The sequence below is a fragment of the Colias philodice genome, chromosome 29 (genome assembly GCF_061535455.1).
Source record: "Colias philodice isolate Cphi_HAF_F1 chromosome 29, ilColPhil1 Martin Lab GWU primary, whole genome shotgun sequence".
Taxonomy (NCBI): Eukaryota; Metazoa; Arthropoda; class Insecta; order Lepidoptera; family Pieridae; genus Colias; species Colias philodice.
In genome coordinates, this window is record NC_143114.1 from 4,505,413 (window position 1) to 4,524,555 (window position 19,143).

The 19,143-nt window shown below is 35.4% G+C and overlaps 2 protein-coding genes and 1 long non-coding RNA gene across 3 annotated transcripts in view; all 3 read right to left on the minus strand.

Moving 5' to 3' along the window:
* Nucleotides 1–237: 237 nt before the first annotated feature.
* Nucleotides 238–19,143, minus strand: part of LOC149475928 (uncharacterized) — a 147,295-nt gene continuing 128,389 nt past the window's right edge. The window contains exon 3 of the long non-coding RNA XR_016317998.1: nt 238–613. This is a non-coding gene — a long non-coding RNA (uncharacterized LOC149475928). The remainder of the gene's footprint in view (nt 614–19,143) is intronic.
* Nucleotides 4,911–5,792, minus strand: LOC149475929 (uncharacterized). Its single transcript, XM_089712466.1, has one exon. It carries the CDS (start codon nt 5,790–5,792, stop codon nt 5,100–5,102), a length of 693 nt encoding a protein of 230 aa, XP_089568592.1. The 3' UTR covers nt 4,911–5,099.
* Nucleotides 16,953–19,035, minus strand: LOC149475930 (uncharacterized). The gene is made up of 2 exons (XM_089713085.1): nt 18,380–19,035; nt 16,953–17,837 (listed from the first exon to the last, which is right to left on the minus strand). The coding sequence occupies exons 1-2, from the start codon at nt 18,507–18,509 to the stop codon at nt 17,329–17,331; spliced, it is 639 nt and encodes a 212-aa protein (XP_089569211.1). The 5' UTR covers nt 18,510–19,035; the 3' UTR covers nt 16,953–17,328.

The window sequence follows — 19,143 nt, forward strand, 5'->3', positions numbered from 1 at the left end:
TAGAAAATAGGGTTTACCCTTCCAGGAATAAAAGACTTAAAAAGGTATAAAATTTGATTGTATTTTTCATATGTATATATTATTAATAAAGAATTAAATTATTAAAAACAAAACGCTTTTTTTCTTTGTCATAATTTGTTTCCCACAATTATTTATTACAAACACGAACATTCTCAATCTAACATAATTTTAAAACAAAAATATTATTAATAGTAACATTTATTAAAAACCCAAATATTCTTAAAAATAATAAATAAACAATAAAAACATAAAAATAATAAATAAATAAAGGGAGTATTTCAGCTAGAAGCATCAGAGTCTGTCGTCGTTGAAATAATCCCTTTTTTTGCGGAGTACGGCATACAATCGCCCAATTCGCTTCGGTCGACAGATGTAAATTCGAATTGTAAGAATTGGGTGACAGCGTTACCGTCTCCGCGTCTGCCACACTGTCCACTGGACTGTCAACTGTAAAAAAAAGTTTAATGTTACAATTACACTAATATTTATATACATACATATATAAATTAATAATTAATAAGATATTTATACAGGTCTTCAGCCGGCACCAGTAGTGGCGGCGGCGTGGGCTGCCGTGATGTTGACGGCATAGCTGTAAAACAATAGTTTTATGTTACAATCACACACACACATATATACATATATATTAATAATTAATAAGATATTTACCATACTGGTGCTCACCCGGCGGCGTGGGCTGGCTCGCCGCCACACTGGGACCTCGACCACGACCACGGCCGCGACCACTACCACGGCCTTGGTCCTAAGTTGTAGGGGCGTTGCTTTTTGCATTGGAAGATTTTTTTTGTTAGATGTTGATTTATTGCAAACGAATAAACACCTGATGCAGATTAGCTGCTATTTGCTTTCTTCAGAAAATTTACAGGTATAGTTTTCCGAAAAATAAAAAACTAATGCAATTTCGCCATGATCTAGGTTTTCTATACAAGTTTTGTATACCTTGTACTGATATTTCATATTGAAGTAGTGCACTTTGAATGGAATTAAATCTTTCAAGAACGCTTCAATAAGTTCAGTAATAGTCCCGTTTACTATTTCTTTTGTATATTTTATACCGTTTTCTATTCTACTTTTCCATCATTTATTTTAGGATATTCGAAGGCGCAAAGGCGTTTTAGCGAAGTTTGCAACACAAATCAAATTTTAAGTGCTAGTTTAGTAGTCTTCTAGCCTGTTTTGATCGGAAATGATTGAACAGTACGATAAGAAAATAGCAGTAGCGTCATTGTGAGATATAACCAGAAATTTGTTGCTGGAGCGTTTTAGCGGATTTTGAAACTAGACGCCTCAATTCTGTCGTTTTATTAGTTGGTTTTCTATTGGTCTCGCGTGACGGGTCGTAAGCTTGTGGTTCGTAGGCCCAGTTCTCGAGCTGTTGGCGCTCGCTGTAGTGTTCATATCCCCTACGTGCGTCTCGGGCTGCTCGGCGGTTTCCGCCGGAATGGCCTCTGCCACGTGGTACATCACGATTGTTGCTAGGATTCATCTCAAATCTTGAGGTAAGCAATTATTTGTTAAAAACGACATTTATGTAGTCATCTTCTTTCCTCTTCTGTAATGAATATGTATGAGGAACAAGGTTTATTTTTATTTTTAAGCACAAATTCTTTAACAAAGTATCATATCTATGAGCCCGCATTACTCTGGCCGGTTATATTTTCAGCGCCACGATGCCTGCTCGCGCAAAGCTGCTGCATACTGCCTCACGCGCTCCGCAATTCGCTCAAGCAAGGTGTTCAGCCCCCCTAGTCAAGTGGCTTTCTGTTAGCGTAGCGTTCAATAGAATAGACTACGAATGTATGAGATTGACGTAGGCTGTAGTTAAACGTATCTACAGGTTACGTCAATCTCATACATTCGTAGTCTATTCTATTGAACGCTACGCTAACAGAAAGCCACTTGACTAGGGGGGCTGGACGTCTTCCATTGTAGATAAACGCGAACACTTTCGGGCGTGATGTAACCGATATCTTTTGTAATCTTTGTTGCGAGCTTCTTACGCATCTTCAGACAATTGTCCTATTGGCAAAACTGCAAAATGCTCTATTATGTTGGCTCCGTGTATCAATATTTAATGGACTGAAGATGGCATATTGTACCAGTTATATTTACTCACGTACAGTTGTGCCGTTCCCAATGTATATTCACCGAATTTTACTGTATTATAGTCTATACTCTGTATCTATACCCAGATGACATTGTTTGAAGGATTATATATATATATAACCTTTTTATCAATTCCTCATCTACACCAGTGATTTCTGAAGAACACTGATAATTTTGGAAAAATCTCCTAGCTGTATTCCCATCGTTACTGTTTCCGGAATCCTGACGTTGTTTGTCAATATGTAAACCAAGCAGTTCTTGGAATCGAGTTCGAACATATTTCTTTTTTTCCTCTTTCAGTTTTTTATGTTCTGGTGTTGTTGCTGACCATTTTTCAAAACTGATATTGTAAGAAATATGCAAAATCATTTCCATGCATCTTATCCAGGCATGTAAAGTGGAGAGTCCGTACTTAAACGCATCTTCTTTCTCAGGCCTAGCTGTGACTTTCATCAGATCATTCATTAGCGTAGGAGTTGCACCACAAACTGTAACATTATTAGAGCTCGATGGAGACTCAGAACACTTGAGCAACTTTTCCATCGATCATGGTCAAAAACAGCTCATGTTGATTATGCTACCTTTTACGTCAGTAAAGTAAGTGATTATTGTGTCTAATAGCTTCGTAAGACCAGCATCCCCTTTAACCCATGATCTAAGTTGTAATGCTTGTGTTAGGGCCATTTCCGATTTTTGTTCATATATAGACTCAAGTTTAGTCAACACTTCTAATGATTCACAATTTTCGATAAGTGCCACTTGTTTGAAATCCACAGCAGAGGTTATAATGAACATCGCCATTCCATTGAGTTGCGTTCGTCGTCGGTTTTGGAATATTAATATCTAACCCTTTTGCACGTAACGCACATTTTATTTGGAATTTCCACTGCTTGAAATTGGTTCCATCAAAAGTTTTCTAGTTGCATACCTTTGACTTTTGTTGGCATTAGTCTATAATAGACAATGTAATATTAAGTTTGCAACACTAGTTCTTGAATCTGTATGTCTATGTCCGTTTCCTTTTACTACTGTACTGCCACGCCATATTGTATAAGTCGGTAAGAAATAAAACTCCACATTATCAAAAGTATTTGCTGTTTTTATTTCAACTACAACTTTCATTTTGAAATTTGAGGTTATTTCAAACGTGTTTCAAAAATTGCAACACAACTTAAATGATTTGCTCTTTCTTTTCTCACAGACGTTGTCTGTGACGTTTTAATGATACAACGTCTCACAGACGTTGTATCATCAGCGATTATTTAGCACAAAGTTATCTTTATTGTTTCTAGAAGCACATTACCTTACACATTACACACCGTGTACAAGAAGAAAAAGAACCACAGACAAAGTACAGTGTTGCCACAACAGTGACATAAGAAAATATCAAGTTAAATTTTCTAATATATATTTAATAATTTTCATCAGTGGAGGTGCTTTGTAAATCATCTGCTATGCTCTTCAGAGATTCTAATAAAAATTGGGACCTTAATGGTGATGAGATCCTCTGCCTCGAAAACTGTTGCTTGTATCTAGGATCCAACAATGTAGCTGTCTCGGATTGGACAAAGAAAACAACTATTTTCGAGGTTGATGATGTATTACTTCGTTATGATAATACAGAAAAACTTGTATGCGAACTTTAAGTACATAGGTATTAATAATTTAAAATAAACAAAGAAAACGACTGTCGCCGACGCTCGCGATTTGATGAGTGCCGGGCGCCGGCCGCGGGCCGTCGAGCGGCGAGCCGCGGTACCCCGCTCCCCGCCGCCGTCGCTTGCGCCGCCACTCGCCGCACGCCTCCCCGCTGCCCCGCGCCTGAGCTCTTTAGCGTCGTAGACAGTAGCCTAGGTGAAGATTTTGTTCTGGTGTATGTCAAACATAATATTCAAATCATTTTCCAGTAGGGCTTTTATTTCCATGATTTCTTTGTTTTCATATAATACATTTCTAAATATTTTTGTAGGGTTCTCAGATTAGGTATTACTTCAGATACTGATGAGCAACTTGAACTTATTATATTGGTTATCTCTTTAAACGGCTTTAGTAATTCAAATATTTAGAAATAAAATTGAAATGCCATTTTTCCGGTTAGCTAAAGTTCCGGTTAGGTAAAGTCACAGAGAAAGAGCTCGTTTTCGTTCGAAGAGGCGAGATATCATATAGTATGTGGAATGTCCACCTGGTACATACATCTTGAAAAAGCTGGTGATATGATAAGTCTAGTTCTTGCTGCAAATCTCGAAGTTCGAAAATTTGTGCAAATTGTTGTCTGATAAAATCAAAACGTGTCGTACTAAATATAGAGAAGCAATCACTGTGAATGAACGAGTTTTAATAATTTTAAAATTTTTAGCAACTGGAGGTTCTTATAGCAGCTTGCAATATTTATTTCGAGTATCGAAGCAGAGTATCTCAAGAATCGTTCCAGAAGTTTGTATTGAAGCCTTTAGGGATTATGTAATGGCATGAGAAGACGTAGCGGTATGTGATGTTGGTATATATCACTGTAAAGAGAATTTTATAAAGAAAATTATAACATATAACACACAAAGGAAGAAGTAATAAAATTCAAGTGCTCACGACATTTTTGCGCACTGATGTTCGCTCGTCACAGTGAAAAAATATCTGCCGTTGAAACTGGTCTGTCATTAAAATAGGACGTCAAAACGTACTGTTAGTTTGTGGTGTATTTGTGTTTTAAAAAAAAACACAAAATTAGTAAAAATTATTTATTTTCACAACACAACTTTTATACACACACAATATATATATTTCACTTTACGAATCACAATATAGAACTTAACGAATTCTATAATATAGAATAGGGATTCGTCCCCTGCACCCCGCGCGGTTACTGGTACTGGTGCTCCTCTCAGGCTAAGCCGGTGAAACCGTAGCTTAGGTGGTTATGCGACCATTAAGAGAGAAGCTCCTAAACTAAGAAATCAACGCGTTATATACATACAATATTGCTGACACCGCGATATAGGCCGGTGGGGTTTATAGCCCAAGTCAGCAATATTGGACAATGTAACACAAATGTAACACCTCTTGTACAATTTTTCTTCTTGCACTGCGAGATTTATAGCATCACATAATGTCGTAGGGTTACGACATCGAACAATTGTGGAAATATAGGACGGCAACCTTAACAAAAGGGTGTGTAAAGCAAGGTCTTCCGTGCTAGCTATGCGCCCTTTTAATTCGTCCGGATTTTTAGTTGAATGCGCGATATCAGTTTGAAGACGAGTAAGGAATGTCTCCAGTCTTAAGCTATATTGCGAAACAGTTTCAGTTTGTTTTTGTTTGCAATTCTGAAGGTCTAATAAAAGGTGATCTCTGTGTTTAGTCTCACCGAAAGTGGCCTTTAAAAATAATTTTAAGTCCTGCCAACTATCAAAAATTTTCAGTGAACACGCTAATTCAGCTTTTCCCTCTAACTGTGATATAATAAAACGATATAGTATGTCTTTCTGCCTACTGGATGCAAGGCTTATTGCGCTCTCGCAATTCTTAATAAACGACGATAATTTTTGTCTATCGCCGTCGAAAGGTTTTATTTTAAGTAAGATATTAAGAGGAATATTTTCGGTTTCAGACATAACGGAACACTGAGACTTAATCTCGTTTTTGGACATCTTTTACAATGATAAAATATATTATAACGTAATAAAATAAATGGCAATAAAAAGTAACGAAACACTCACAGGAATGCGGCGATGACGACACGCAGCGACATATGACACCCTATTGTGTCGGTGGCGTGATGTATTCTTGTTACCGGGTTTCGTAATACGCCTTTGTGACTCGATGGCGAGCTATGAGGCTTGGGCTGGCTAGCTGGCTGGCTAGCTGGCTAGCTGGCTGGTTGTCTGGCTGGCTCGGTGGCTGGCTGGCTGACTCGGTGCCTGATAGTGAATCAGACACAGTGGAGCAGCGACGGCAGCAGCTGGTAACGGCGGAGGTACAGGTGCCGGGCAGTGAACCCTCGGCACAGGGAGAATCCTTTTTCAATTGGCGGTACTAGTACCCTCGTGAAGGGTTTCGTAGTAGGCCCACCGTGTGAATCGGGTCGACCTTGTCGGGGATGGGCGACCAAGGGATGAAAAAATGCCCTTTACTTCTGACACCAATGTTAGTACAAGGTGTATTTGTGTTTTAAAAAAAAACACAAAATTAGTAAAAATTATTTATTTTCACAACACAACTTTTATACACACACAATATATATATTTCACTTTACGAATCACAATATAGAACTTAACGAATTCTATAACATAGAATAGGGATTCGTCCCCTGCACCCCGCGCGGTTACTGGTACTGGTGCTCCTCTCAGGCTAAGCCGGTGAAACCGTAGCTTAGGTGGTTATGCGACCATTAAGAAAGAAGCTCCTAAACTAAGAAATCAACGCGTTATATACATACAATAACTAATGTCACTGCATCATATTTCCTATTATCCTCTATTTGTGTAATTCGAATCCTTGGGAACATGGAAATTTTTTGTACAACGATATCAGACGGCGACTTTCCGAGATATCCATGACTTTCTGAGGTGAGGTGGATCGCGCGAACCAAAACACCACCGTCCACACCGCGCGCATCGCGCAACTGAGGCACCTTTGAAGCGGGTACAAAAACCGCCCGCTAACGGATCGCAGGAGGTAGGGATCGCGCGCGGCAAAACGCGTGTATGGATCGCGCGCGGCACGTCCACACCGCCCGCATCTTTGGATCGCGCGCCTGCCGCGCGCGATGGATCGCGGTGGATCGGCCGGTGTGGACCCAGCTATTGAAGAGTATGGATTATTGATGTATGTCAAAGACTTATGCAAGTATTCAAGGGCTTCTGCGAGCATATCTGCCGAATCTTCCTGTGGCTGCGTTTTCTTCCATTTATGTTGAAAATAAATGGAATTTTCCCCACTCTATTGGAGCGATGGATGGAAAACATGTTATGTTGCAGGCACCGATTAACAGTGGCATTGATTATGATAATTACAATTTCCAATTGTCCGATGACACATTTCGCCAACATAGCCACCCATGCGGTTACCTTCGGACTATGCAAAGGTCGTTGATAGAGCAGTCCTGGATTCGTGTTGCCCCAGAAACGACAATTTTGCCGATTGACATCCAAATGAAAGTGAGCGTCGTCACTAAAGAAGATGTTCTGGCAATCGTCAAACTCCTCCAACATTGTGTTTACAAAATTCAGTCTTTAATCAAAGTCGGTTTCTCTTAATTCCTGTACGATCTGAATTTTGTAAGGCTTCAAATTCAAATCAGACCGCAAAATTCGATGAACAGTCGCTCTGGACATGCCTAATTGTGACTACCGTTTTCTAATGCTTATTTGAGGTTGACGTCGCACCGAGAATTCCGAGAACTGAAATTCGGTACAAGTATATCATCGCAACTATTATCAGAGATAATACTAGAGCAGTGTTGCCAGATCCAAATTTTATTTTCCGGGAGGCATACCTATAAAAATCCGGAAGTCTTAGGGTAAAATTACAAAAATTATCGGGAGATTTTTTAATATATATCTTTATTATGTTTTTGTAAAATTTTGTCATTAATTTCAAAATTAAAGCAATTACAATTATTTTTTAATAAATTTTTTGTATGAAGGACTCCCGATATAACCGGGGTAGACAGCTTATTACGTAACTTTGTCTTGGTTAAATTTATTTGGGAAAACAGCCTTTCCACAGATGCACTTGAGTGTGGCAAGCACATAAAACTCAAAACTGTCGAAGTTAAATTTGGAAACATTTTGCTGCCATCACCCAAATGCATCTGGGCTATCTTCACAGAGTACTTTTATATATATAGGTATAGAGGCTTTACTCGGCGGGTTCAGGAGGAAAGTGATTGACAGCGCCATCTGTATCTACAAACTTGCAACTTTCCTGCGATGTATATAACTATAGATCTACTATCATTCCTGCTTTGAGCCTTGTTTGTACTAAGTTTTGTTAATTTATTTATTAATCCCGTAATTTACTCATAGTCAATGGAGAATACGTTTACTAAATTGACTGAGTAAATTACCTAACGGATTAATAAATAAATTAACAAAACTCAACTGTATTCAAATTAGGATGCAGAAAATAAAACCATATATTATGATAATCAAAATAGTTTATTTCTCACCACAAACAGTTACATGATTAAAACTAATTAAAAATTTTGGATACAATTTTGGTCATACATTAATCTTATGTTTTATCTTGCCAACTTAACTTAGAATGATAAGTTGACATGGGACGAATACTAGCGTCCTATGTCAACTCATCATAGAATATTAATTAAGACTCCGAAAAATTCTCCCACCTTTGAAATTTAGCATTTATGATGAAATTAGGTGCAGATTACAAGAAGTTAGTAGTAAAAAAAGATCACACTGAAACACGTTCTGTTTAAATTATGTACGAATGTATCATTTCGAAAGGAATCTCACAATTTTTCGATTTCAGAGAAACTTCCAAATTTCATTTATGCGTTATTACTTTTACTGAACAATAAGGTCTGCTAATTATTGTTATTAATTGTATTTTAATATCCTGATTACATAGCTTTGTTTATTATTAATGCATTCTTGATAATTCTCTTTTATATAAAATAAGACTGATAGTTCAGTAGAAGTTACAGCGTGAAAGTGAAATTAGAATTTCATTGTCTACAATTTAAAAGAGTTGGATTCATATAAATAACTATACTAAGTAGGTAGTACATTCGTATATAATTATACAGAAAGTATAATTATATACGAATCACTGTGAGGATTTTTCAACAATCAGTAACAAACAACTTAAAAAATAACTAACAACTAATAAAGAAATGGTAATAATATCCCCTAATTTTATCAATGCCAAATTACATAGGCGGGAGGGTTTTGGTAACTTAAGCCCCGTTGATTGGACTATTTAGGCTGGTTTTAGAGTCATGCTGATGGTCCACAGTGACAAGCCAGTACGCTCAGCGCTGGCGACCGATCGATGTCATTCTCAAATATTCAAAGCCATAGCTCTATACATGTATGTCGGAGAGGCCACCGGATCGCGAGTGGTTATCTCGACCATGGAGATGATCTAGTACAAATCCCCCTCATATCAACTGAATTAACTCCAAGTGGACTTTGTCGATGATACGGAAATTGAAGCAACTCATGGGATGCGAACAGATGGTAATGCGTTTGCTTGAAAGGTACCTTAATTATGTTTTTTATTACATATACTGGCCGTTTACACACTAGCGAAGGAAAACAAAGAGTTGTGTTCAAAATTGGTAAGTTCACTTGAGGTTGATACGAGGGAGATCCGTACCATTACAAAATCTACATTACTACTCGCCAACCTGTTCAAGTGTTCATGTGCCATAGCTTTAACTAAAGCGCTTCATAAGCTACCATACATATTGACTTGTCAACGCAGACCGTCAGCACACTGTAAAACCAGCCATAAAATTAGATTTTCTAATACATAACCAGAAAGGAGAATGCTCACGCATCATTGAAAAAAAAACCCAGCTTCGGCAGAAAGGAGTTGTATTTCAAATTAACAATAATGTAGTGTGATAAAATAATAACCGGTTACGATCGTGATCCTTACTGGCAAACATAAAAAAATGCAATTTTGTTGTCTATTTTAAAAGTAGTATGTTCCCCGATTTCTCAAAGACGCCTGGACTGATGAGGAAAATTCGTTTTGTCTGAAAGGGTATACTTTCCAGGTGGTCTCATTATTAAAAAATATCCTTTTTTTTTGGAGGCATTGGGTCATTTCTCAAATACGCCTGGACCGATGTTGAATTTCTTTTTTCTGACCTGTTTATTAAGAAAAGTATACCCCTTCAAAATAAAAAAAAGGAATTAGGAAAGTTCTTTGAATAATAGGGAAACATACTACTACTACGAAATACTTTTTTTATGGACAACTGGATAACAAAATTGGAAATTTTTATATGTTTGCCAGGAATCACGATCATACCCGGTTATTATTTTATTACACAATATTATTATTAATCTATAGTACAATTCGTTTCTGCCAAAGTTGATTTTTTTTTGAGCACCCTCCTTTGACATTATTCTAATAATTGCATTACATTGTTGGTACAATGCATTATTATAATAATGTCAAATTTTCCTCTTAAAACATCTTTTAAAATATTTTTGTGCTTTGCACTGCATTGCATCCTCATCGCTGTCTATATTTTTTTTGCCCGTTAAAATTTTATTTATATTTTTACAATATGTAAATAAAAATAATCGACTAACTAAATTAATTAAAAAGTCTATTAATTTTTCTTTGTGTTCAGAGCATGTCATAAAATTAAAGTCTAAAAATAAAAGAATTATCGTTTTTATATTTTCCCTTAGAAATTTTTGTTTTAAATTAGTAGATATTATTGTATTTATTATATCTTGCATGTTGGATATTGATTCCAAAAATGCTGGGCTTGGGGTGGAAAGCCAACGACGATTGGCAAATTCTTTTCTTTGTATAAAATCATTTTCAATTTCACTATAGAGATTACCCTTACAAACCTCACAAGACCTAAATATTTTATTTTTCGTCTTTTTTAAAAAATATCCCGATACATACTGTAGAGGCCCCATTATTTGGGGCTGACTTTTTTCCTCTAAAGGTGTAAGGGTAATCTCGTTAACAATGTCTAAAGACATATCACCAGTAGTCGTAGGTTCCTTATTTTTAGTAACGATGAGGGCATGTAGTGCATTGCATTGATCTTCTTCACAATTTGCTCCAGGGGCATGGACACTGGATAGGTTATTGACTAATAACGTTGTTAATGCTGATTGAAATCTTTCAGGTGTTGGATTTGTGTTACGGCACCCATGGCTTCTTATAGCCCCAAAGAAATTTTCGATTGGGTCTTGGTTTAGGTGCCGCATCCATATAGATGTAACATTGTAGTCAATGGCTAACATTTTAACTAATGTTTCTATGCCATCCAGTGTCCATACCCAATTATTAATGGTAGGTACATTAGCAATTTTGTTTTCATCTGTGATAAATTTCATGGATTTTAAAACTTTTTTTGCTTCTCTCCAAAATTCGTGATGTTTGGAATTGGGTGTTACAGGTCCTAGGAGTGGTTTTGCATACCTATTTTTGACAAAGCTGCCATTCACAGAGTCAAAAAGATTATCAAAAAAAAGTAGTACATCTGCAGTCTCCTTACATTCGTCTGGAAGGATTCCGTTATCTGTAAAACAATAACAATTCAATATTAGAATTTAGATCATTTATGCTTTAAAATGTCTGTGCACCTAATGTACATGTTATGTGTATGCTTTGGGATATGTGTTTGCATAGTGGTGTACCATTAAACCTACATTTTAATTTAAAGAGTAACTGAACCCAGGTAATTGCAATAACCAATATTTTGAAATATAATGGAAATATTTAAATTCCGGCAGATATTTAATCTAATATTGTTGCACTAAGTTTAGTTGGCCATTACAAAAAAAACATCTCTTGATCTTACCTGCAAGGTATCCCATAGTAGAAGAGACAGATCTACTGAACACTTGACTGGCGTATTTCACTTTCATCTTCGTCCTAGTCGGATCAACGTGGCTATCAGTTAACTTAGGCACTAATCGTATTCCTTTATATGCAGGATTTTCTTGATGTAGTTTTATAATGTGATCCCACTTAGCCGTCTTTTCTTTATCTGTTTTATACCTTAAATTTTTCTGTAATAGGTTGTTCCTTATTCCTTTTAATAAATGCGGGGGATCATACAGTGGAACAATTTTTTTATCATTAATTATAATTATTTTTGTTTCTTCTCTGACTTCTTTTCCACTTCTCAGCATATGTACCCTGCTTTCATGTAAAAGAAGATTTAAGGCATGTCTATTATTAGTGCCTTGGTCACACACTGTAGCCACTACGTTGAACCCAGTTTCTTGTAGATTTTGTATGATCGTTTTGATTTGTAAAGCCAGCTCTGGGCCTTTAGTGGCCGCCTGTGCAAATGTATAAGCAACAGGTTGCTTATACTTTCTTATCAGACCCCTGATCATAAAAACCTGTGCATGGTCTGCGAATTCTTGTTTTGTCTCGCGTCCATTGTTCACAAAACCTATCACCAAATCTTTTCTCTCATTATAAGTTAAATTAGGCTTCAGAGACATTTCATCGAACATTAGTATGCAGAGTCTGTCTGCTGGTTTCATTTTATTTGCTCTTTTTTTCAGCTGTTCAAATATATTATTATTGATACCAGGCTTTATATTGGCTTGGTTCAAAAATGTATTTAGTATTTGCTGTGAAGGCAAAACCAACATTCTTCGCAGAAATCGATAGCCTTTGGGGCTTTGCTTCAGCATTGCCAAAGCCAATATTTTTTCTTCAGTAGAAAATCTTCTGCCTTTTTCTTTCTTTTTAGACTCTCTAAACTGCAACATGGTTAAAAGTTTAGCAGCACTTGGCATATTGTTAATAGTAGCTATAAAGTTGCTATTCTTCATAAAATTTTTGGCTGCTTTTAATTGCAGGGATTGTTTCTGTGCTCTGTTCCGACACTTCGATAACTTAATCCTAATGTTTACCAATTTTTGGTATAAGGATCGCTCATTTTTGGTCATTTTCTTATGAGTCACTACTTTTTTAGCAGTGTTTGGACCTGCAAATAAAATTAAGCTTTTAAAAACATGCTACCTTAGCTATTATTATATTAAAGAAATTATTTAAACAGAAGTACTGTCCAGCAGATCAAATGTATAAACACTGCTGTGCCCCATGGCTTCAACCATTAAGAGTTGTAGAGTGAAAGATAAAGGCAGTGGAAATGAACATAGTACTCTATCTTTAGGTTTCTATTTCTTTTTTCTTTAAAATTTAAGTAAGGGCCACTCACCATATTTATCCTCCAATTTGTATTCTTGTATTTCAAGATTCTCAACAACTGTATCAGGTTCAACAGTAGCTGGAAAACGAAAGTTATAATTAAGTAAGTTTATAGTTTTAAAACTATATAATTATGTACTTTTATAATATTTTTGCATAATGTGTTTTTGCTGCTGAACTGTTATATGTATAGTAAAACCTAAAATTTGCAATTAGCTAAATAGTAAGAAAAATTTGGATTATATTTAGATACCAACCTGGTGCTGGTGCTTCATTTTCTTTTAATGGTTTTTGGGAATCTTGAAGTGATAGTGGTCCTGAAACAAACACAATAGGAAAATTGTTATAAATGAATTTTATGTTGCTGCTTGCTGTTGCATGAAATAAATTTGCATTAAATTAAATATATATCTGCTCTTAAAATAATTCTTAGAGCAGTTTGAAAATTAAAAATGCTTTCCTGTAAACATCAACTTTTCTGTCAGTTTGTGTGTAGGGACCGATATATATATAACAGGCATTTATCCTTTAAATGCCAATTTATAGAAAAACTTATTCAGATAGTTACTTTAAATCAAAATTGAAGTGTATGGCTAAGAAATACATATTTTTTTGCATGTATTGCTTTTGCTTGGCTAACTAGGTAGCCAGGAACTGATAGCATGGGCTTAAACCAAGTTATTACCAGCTGGGTTAAAAGTTGTAGAGGTTATAGTAAAACAAAACATGCAAAAATAATATATGCACTTACGAATACATAGTATTACTTTGGCTGAGCATTATTTCAGTCACTGTAGCAGTTCTGGTCAAATTACAAGTGTAAAATAGACATGCTAAGTAACATTATCTCCTTAAATCTTCTTGAAGTGTTGACACATCAGTTATAATGTTATAAAACATTGTGTAACATGACAATATTTTGTTACAATTTACATACTTTTGAAGATTTTCTCACAAAACAACTTGAAACTTTCAGACAACAAGTGTTATGAAACATTCTATAAGATTATAGAATGTTTCATTTTCATTACACAACTGCTGTGTTAGCACCTTTATGTGAAGTTTAGGTGTAGGTACTGACCTTTTGAAGTAGAAGGTAAATTTTCAACTTCCCTCAATGGTTTTCTATCAGTGCAGATAAATTTTGATAAAGGTCCTGCAAAAATAATATAGACAATTTTAATAAGTTCAAAATCTCGTTTTGTTTCTACCAAAGTGTAGAAACGAAAGAAACAACCTCTCTGTTGTAAAAAATAATGTTGAATAACACATTGAATTAATTCAAGAACAAACTGAATAATATCTCTAAATCCTAAGGGTAATAAATATTATCTTCCATTCCAAATTCTAATTCAAATTTCCTGAAATGAACAGGTTAATTCTGATGAAACTTTCTAAATTATAGTAATGTTTTACTAGATACAATACATGCAACATTTATTTTCAATTTAATGTTATATTATGACAATAACATAAGGTGCCATAATTATTATGACACATTAAAAGCCTATAGCTACTAAAATATATACTTAGCTACTATAGATTTAATAGACAATTATATAGCTACATAGTTTACCAACCTGGCATATGTAATGTTGGAACAGCTATGTTAGAAATTTTGTTGTAACGGCAACAATATTTCTCTTCGAAATGAGCATGACAAACTCGACGAAGTTTATAAATATTTTCATTGCTCAGACTCAAAATTTCTCCTCCAATAGCATGAACCCATGTTCGGAAACGAGCAATGTCCTTATCAGGGTTTGGAAACCAATGAAGAACTCTGTAAGAGCCTGCAAAAAAGGAGTTTAAGCATTACATTTATAGAAAAAAAACTTGTGACAGACCTATGATATAGAATTACTTCAATTATTATTTTTAAGAGCATCTTCTCCATTATATTTATCTTTAAGACAGTTTAAATGCATAGAGACTATTTGTGTACTTTTCATTATATTATGTTGCAGGCATATTTCTATGTACATACCCCACTTTCTTAATAAACCCCCTTTCTTAATAAAAAATAATGACGTCCAGAGAAGTTTCAAGCTCATGTAATGCAAAAATAATAATACATGAGCTTGAAACAAATATTTATAAGAGCCCTTGGTCAGTGGGTTGTTATGCTCGTCAGGGCCACACCTCATGTTCACATTGTGGAATGCAATAAATGTATTGAGTATTGAAATAAGCCTGTCTGTACGCGCATTACTTTCAAAAGGCCATGTTTTACTTTCAAATTGCACCAGTGCAAAGACAGGGCGTATGAACTGGTTTGGTATCAGGTTTGAAACAGTCTGGTTACGTACCTTCGACTTCCACACACTGAGGAACACAACAACGTTTACTAGACATGGTAATGTCACTTAGAAGCACTATAGTCTCAGAGTCTCTATCTCGAAAAATACTAGAACAAACACTCGACGCTAATCGTGAGGAGCAAGGGCTCAACTCAACGAATTCACGGAGAAGCACTAGTTTGATGAAAACACTCGACGTAAACCCAAGGAGCAGTGGCTCAACTTGAAGAATTACGGAGATTCGGAGAAGCACTAGGTTATAAATTGATGAATTTATCAACAAAAACAACCGGCACTAACGACAGACAGACCGCCATTGATTGTTGACAGCTTGTTTCATTACTGCAAGTAAAAAGTACAAAATAACTACTACGACGCGAATTTTGTTAATTATTTAGATCAAGTTTTTACTGTTTTAAATTAAATTAAAATTATGGCAGTTTTTATAATTTATTTGTTTAAACTATATCTCAAAATATATACAATGATGATAACATAAAACTACTAAAATTTTTTTTTTTTTTGAATGGTAACATTTAGCATCCACCATACGGATTATAATGATTCAAGAATAAAATGGTCACTTCGTCACTACAGCTGTAATGAACTAAAACCGTACTTTCAACTTAGTCGGCTAACAGCAACAAGCGCCATCTGTATCTACAAACCGGAAATACATGGTTTTATAATACAACAAAATTAAAAAGGCATTCACTGTAGGACTTGTCACTAGATGACGGTGCTCTTTCAATTTGGTATCATTACTTTCGCCCAGTTGCACGGTAAAATGTTCTAAGATTGCACAGCCTGGCTATCTTTTTCCAGAAAGCTCCTACTTCTAAATTTTCATCTTCCGTGTTTAACTTCGTATTCCGAAGAAGCCGCCATTCGGTGTCAATCTGTTGGATAATATTTGAAGGTGCTATATTTGGGAACCTTCCCAATATGTCGGCGATGGATAGTATTTTGCCACTACAAACTATTTTTGGATCCATAAACTCCATTTTTTTCAAAATTTCCATATCATCTTCAAACGGAAATCGCTGTAATAGTTGTTTAATTGCCTCAATGTAAAACTCCAAACAGCGGAACTTGAATTGTTTTATTTCTTCGGGACTGATTGTTAATGTTGGTGAAGATAATGTCGCCCCTACTTCAGCGCCTAAATACCAATCTTTTATATCCATGTACTTTCTGGGATTTTTATAGTCGATGTTTTTGTGATCATTTCTTGAAATGTATTCATCTTTCACATAACATCCCAAAATTGTGTAGATTACGGTCATGACCCTGTTGTAAATTATGTGTACATTCGTATTTTCTGATTGCATGGTTCTGTTTAGTTCGTTGAATATTCCTAAGGCATACGCCATAAATTGCAGATACAGCTTGTTCACTGGGTTTTCTAGCATTCTCAATATGTTTTCTGCAGCTTTAATACGGTCACTGAAAATAGCGTCCCTAAAGTACAACTTTAAGGCTTCGTATTGTTCTAGTAGCCTCTTTACTACTGCCTCTAAAGAGAGCCATCTTGTTTGAGAAGGTTGCAGTAATTTGTGTGGTTTTAGTTCCAAAAAATCTTGGAATTGTTTCAATAAGCCGATACGTTTTGGGCTACCATTCAAATAGTTATACACATCCCGTGCTAGATCTTCGGGTTCTCGAGGCAATTTTAAGCAAGCGTTAGACGCTACAAGATGTACAGAATGGCATACACATTTCATAACGAAAAGGTGTGGTATGTCTTGTTTGAACTTCGTAGCAAGAGAATTGTTTTTTCCCATCATTACGTTGGCACCATCTGCGGCCAGCCCTATCATATTTTTTTTATATGGAATCCTCAAATCGGTCATTTTTTTTGTAATTATTTCATGCAATTTTTCGGCGTTACCTTCAAGAATTTCAAATATTTCAAAGAAAAAATCTTCCACCTGAAAAAGAATAGGGTTTAAAAAGTATAAAAGGTAACATATTTAAAATGAAAACTTTACATTATAAACATAATATTTACCTTCAGATTATTTCGAGCGATCCTCACAATTACTGCTAAATGCTTTTTTGTACTTTTATCAGTACTTTCATCAGCTGTTAACGAAAATTTATTTGTCTGCATGGCTTCAACCATGGTGTCAACGTCACTTCTTCTCAACACCTCCGAAATAATTTTTGTTGTTTTAGTACGTCCACAGGTAATCCTTTTTGCGACATCAGAATCTGGGCATACTGCTCTTATTAAATCTGGGAAATGTTCCATGACATTGATCGGAATATTATGTTCAACTATGAATGCGGCGATTCTAATTTCTGACTGTTTGACTAGTTTTTCTAACGATGTAGATTTTTTTGTAAACATCTGGTCTAGACTCTGTTGACCTCGAATTTTCAGCTTATTGCTTTCATGTTTTTTTGTCTCTTTGTGTCTTTTAATATCATTTTTACCCCCTCTCGTTATATTTATATCGCAAGAGCACACTTTACAATAAGCAAAATCTGGACCTGAAAAGAATATTTTTTAATGTAGCCTAAATATTGCAACAAAAATGCGTTAATTTCTCAAGACGAAAATACTGCCGTACTTTAAGAATACTTTTTTAAACTGGCAACTTTTATAGGCCGCCTTATAGATGATGAGTCTTAAAAACCAACTGTGCAAACAGTACTAAAAAAAACAAAAATATCATAGACCATAAAGCCTCAATGACTTTCTTGGATCAAAGTCAATAACTTTGCAGAATAGAACGCAGAAAAAAAATGTAGTCTGCATAGTCCAAAAATAATCATTTGAACTGTGAATTTAGAGTTCAAATTAGTTCAACACGTCAGTACTTTTGTGTGGTGTTGTGGAACTACAAAACAAAATGTCAAAATTACAAATTGATTACTGCACTACACGCACGAACTATTTACATGTGTATGCATACAAATCCAGGAGGTTTCCTGAATAACGAATGAAATGGGTTTTTTGTATTCAATAAGTTTTTATCATTGAGTAACTAAGTAAGGCTTTTATTATTATTTAAGTCCCCTTTGACCCTTACCTTTATTACTTTTTGATAACCATCCCTCAAACAGATCATCTTTTTCCCAATCCGGTTTATAGCTGACACTGTACTTCTTTTTCTTTGGGGGTGTATTTTGCACCTCTTGATCATTCTCAGAACTAGACATTCTAAGTTCTGACAATTACAGCTTTAAAACTTATATAATTAACACTTTAAAATGATGATACTTAGAAACAAACAAAACTTTTCTCACTTCACAAAGTGCTCACAAGTAACAACATGTTTATCTCTGGTAACAACGAAGCAATCTAATACTGTTCATTTAAATACCTTACTTATCCTTAAAATTACTAGACTGAACTATGTCTCCTAATTTGGTCGTATAATAATTAGAAAACCCGGTTAGTCTGGTGTCCCAAAGTCTTGCTGTTTAATATTCAACTTTATTCCATTCCATGAAGGCATACTTTACACTACATACTGTACAAACTTATTACTTTTATGATTCGTTCGGTGGTTTGGTGATTCGTTTCACGCAGTAGACGCAGTGCATCGCAGTGTTTTTAGTAACTGGACTTCAAGCTGTGGAACAGTAAATAAAAATCGGGAGGTTTGATTGAGCATCCGGGATGTCGGGAGGATTTTACTAAAATCGGGAGAACTCCCGGAAAATCGGGAGATCTGGCAACAGTGTACTAGAGACCTGTGGAGCAATCTGTAAAGTGCTTAAAAATTATATGAAGTTAAGTATACGTTTAAAAATAAAAGACTGTTTACATACAGCATTATTTATTTTTTAA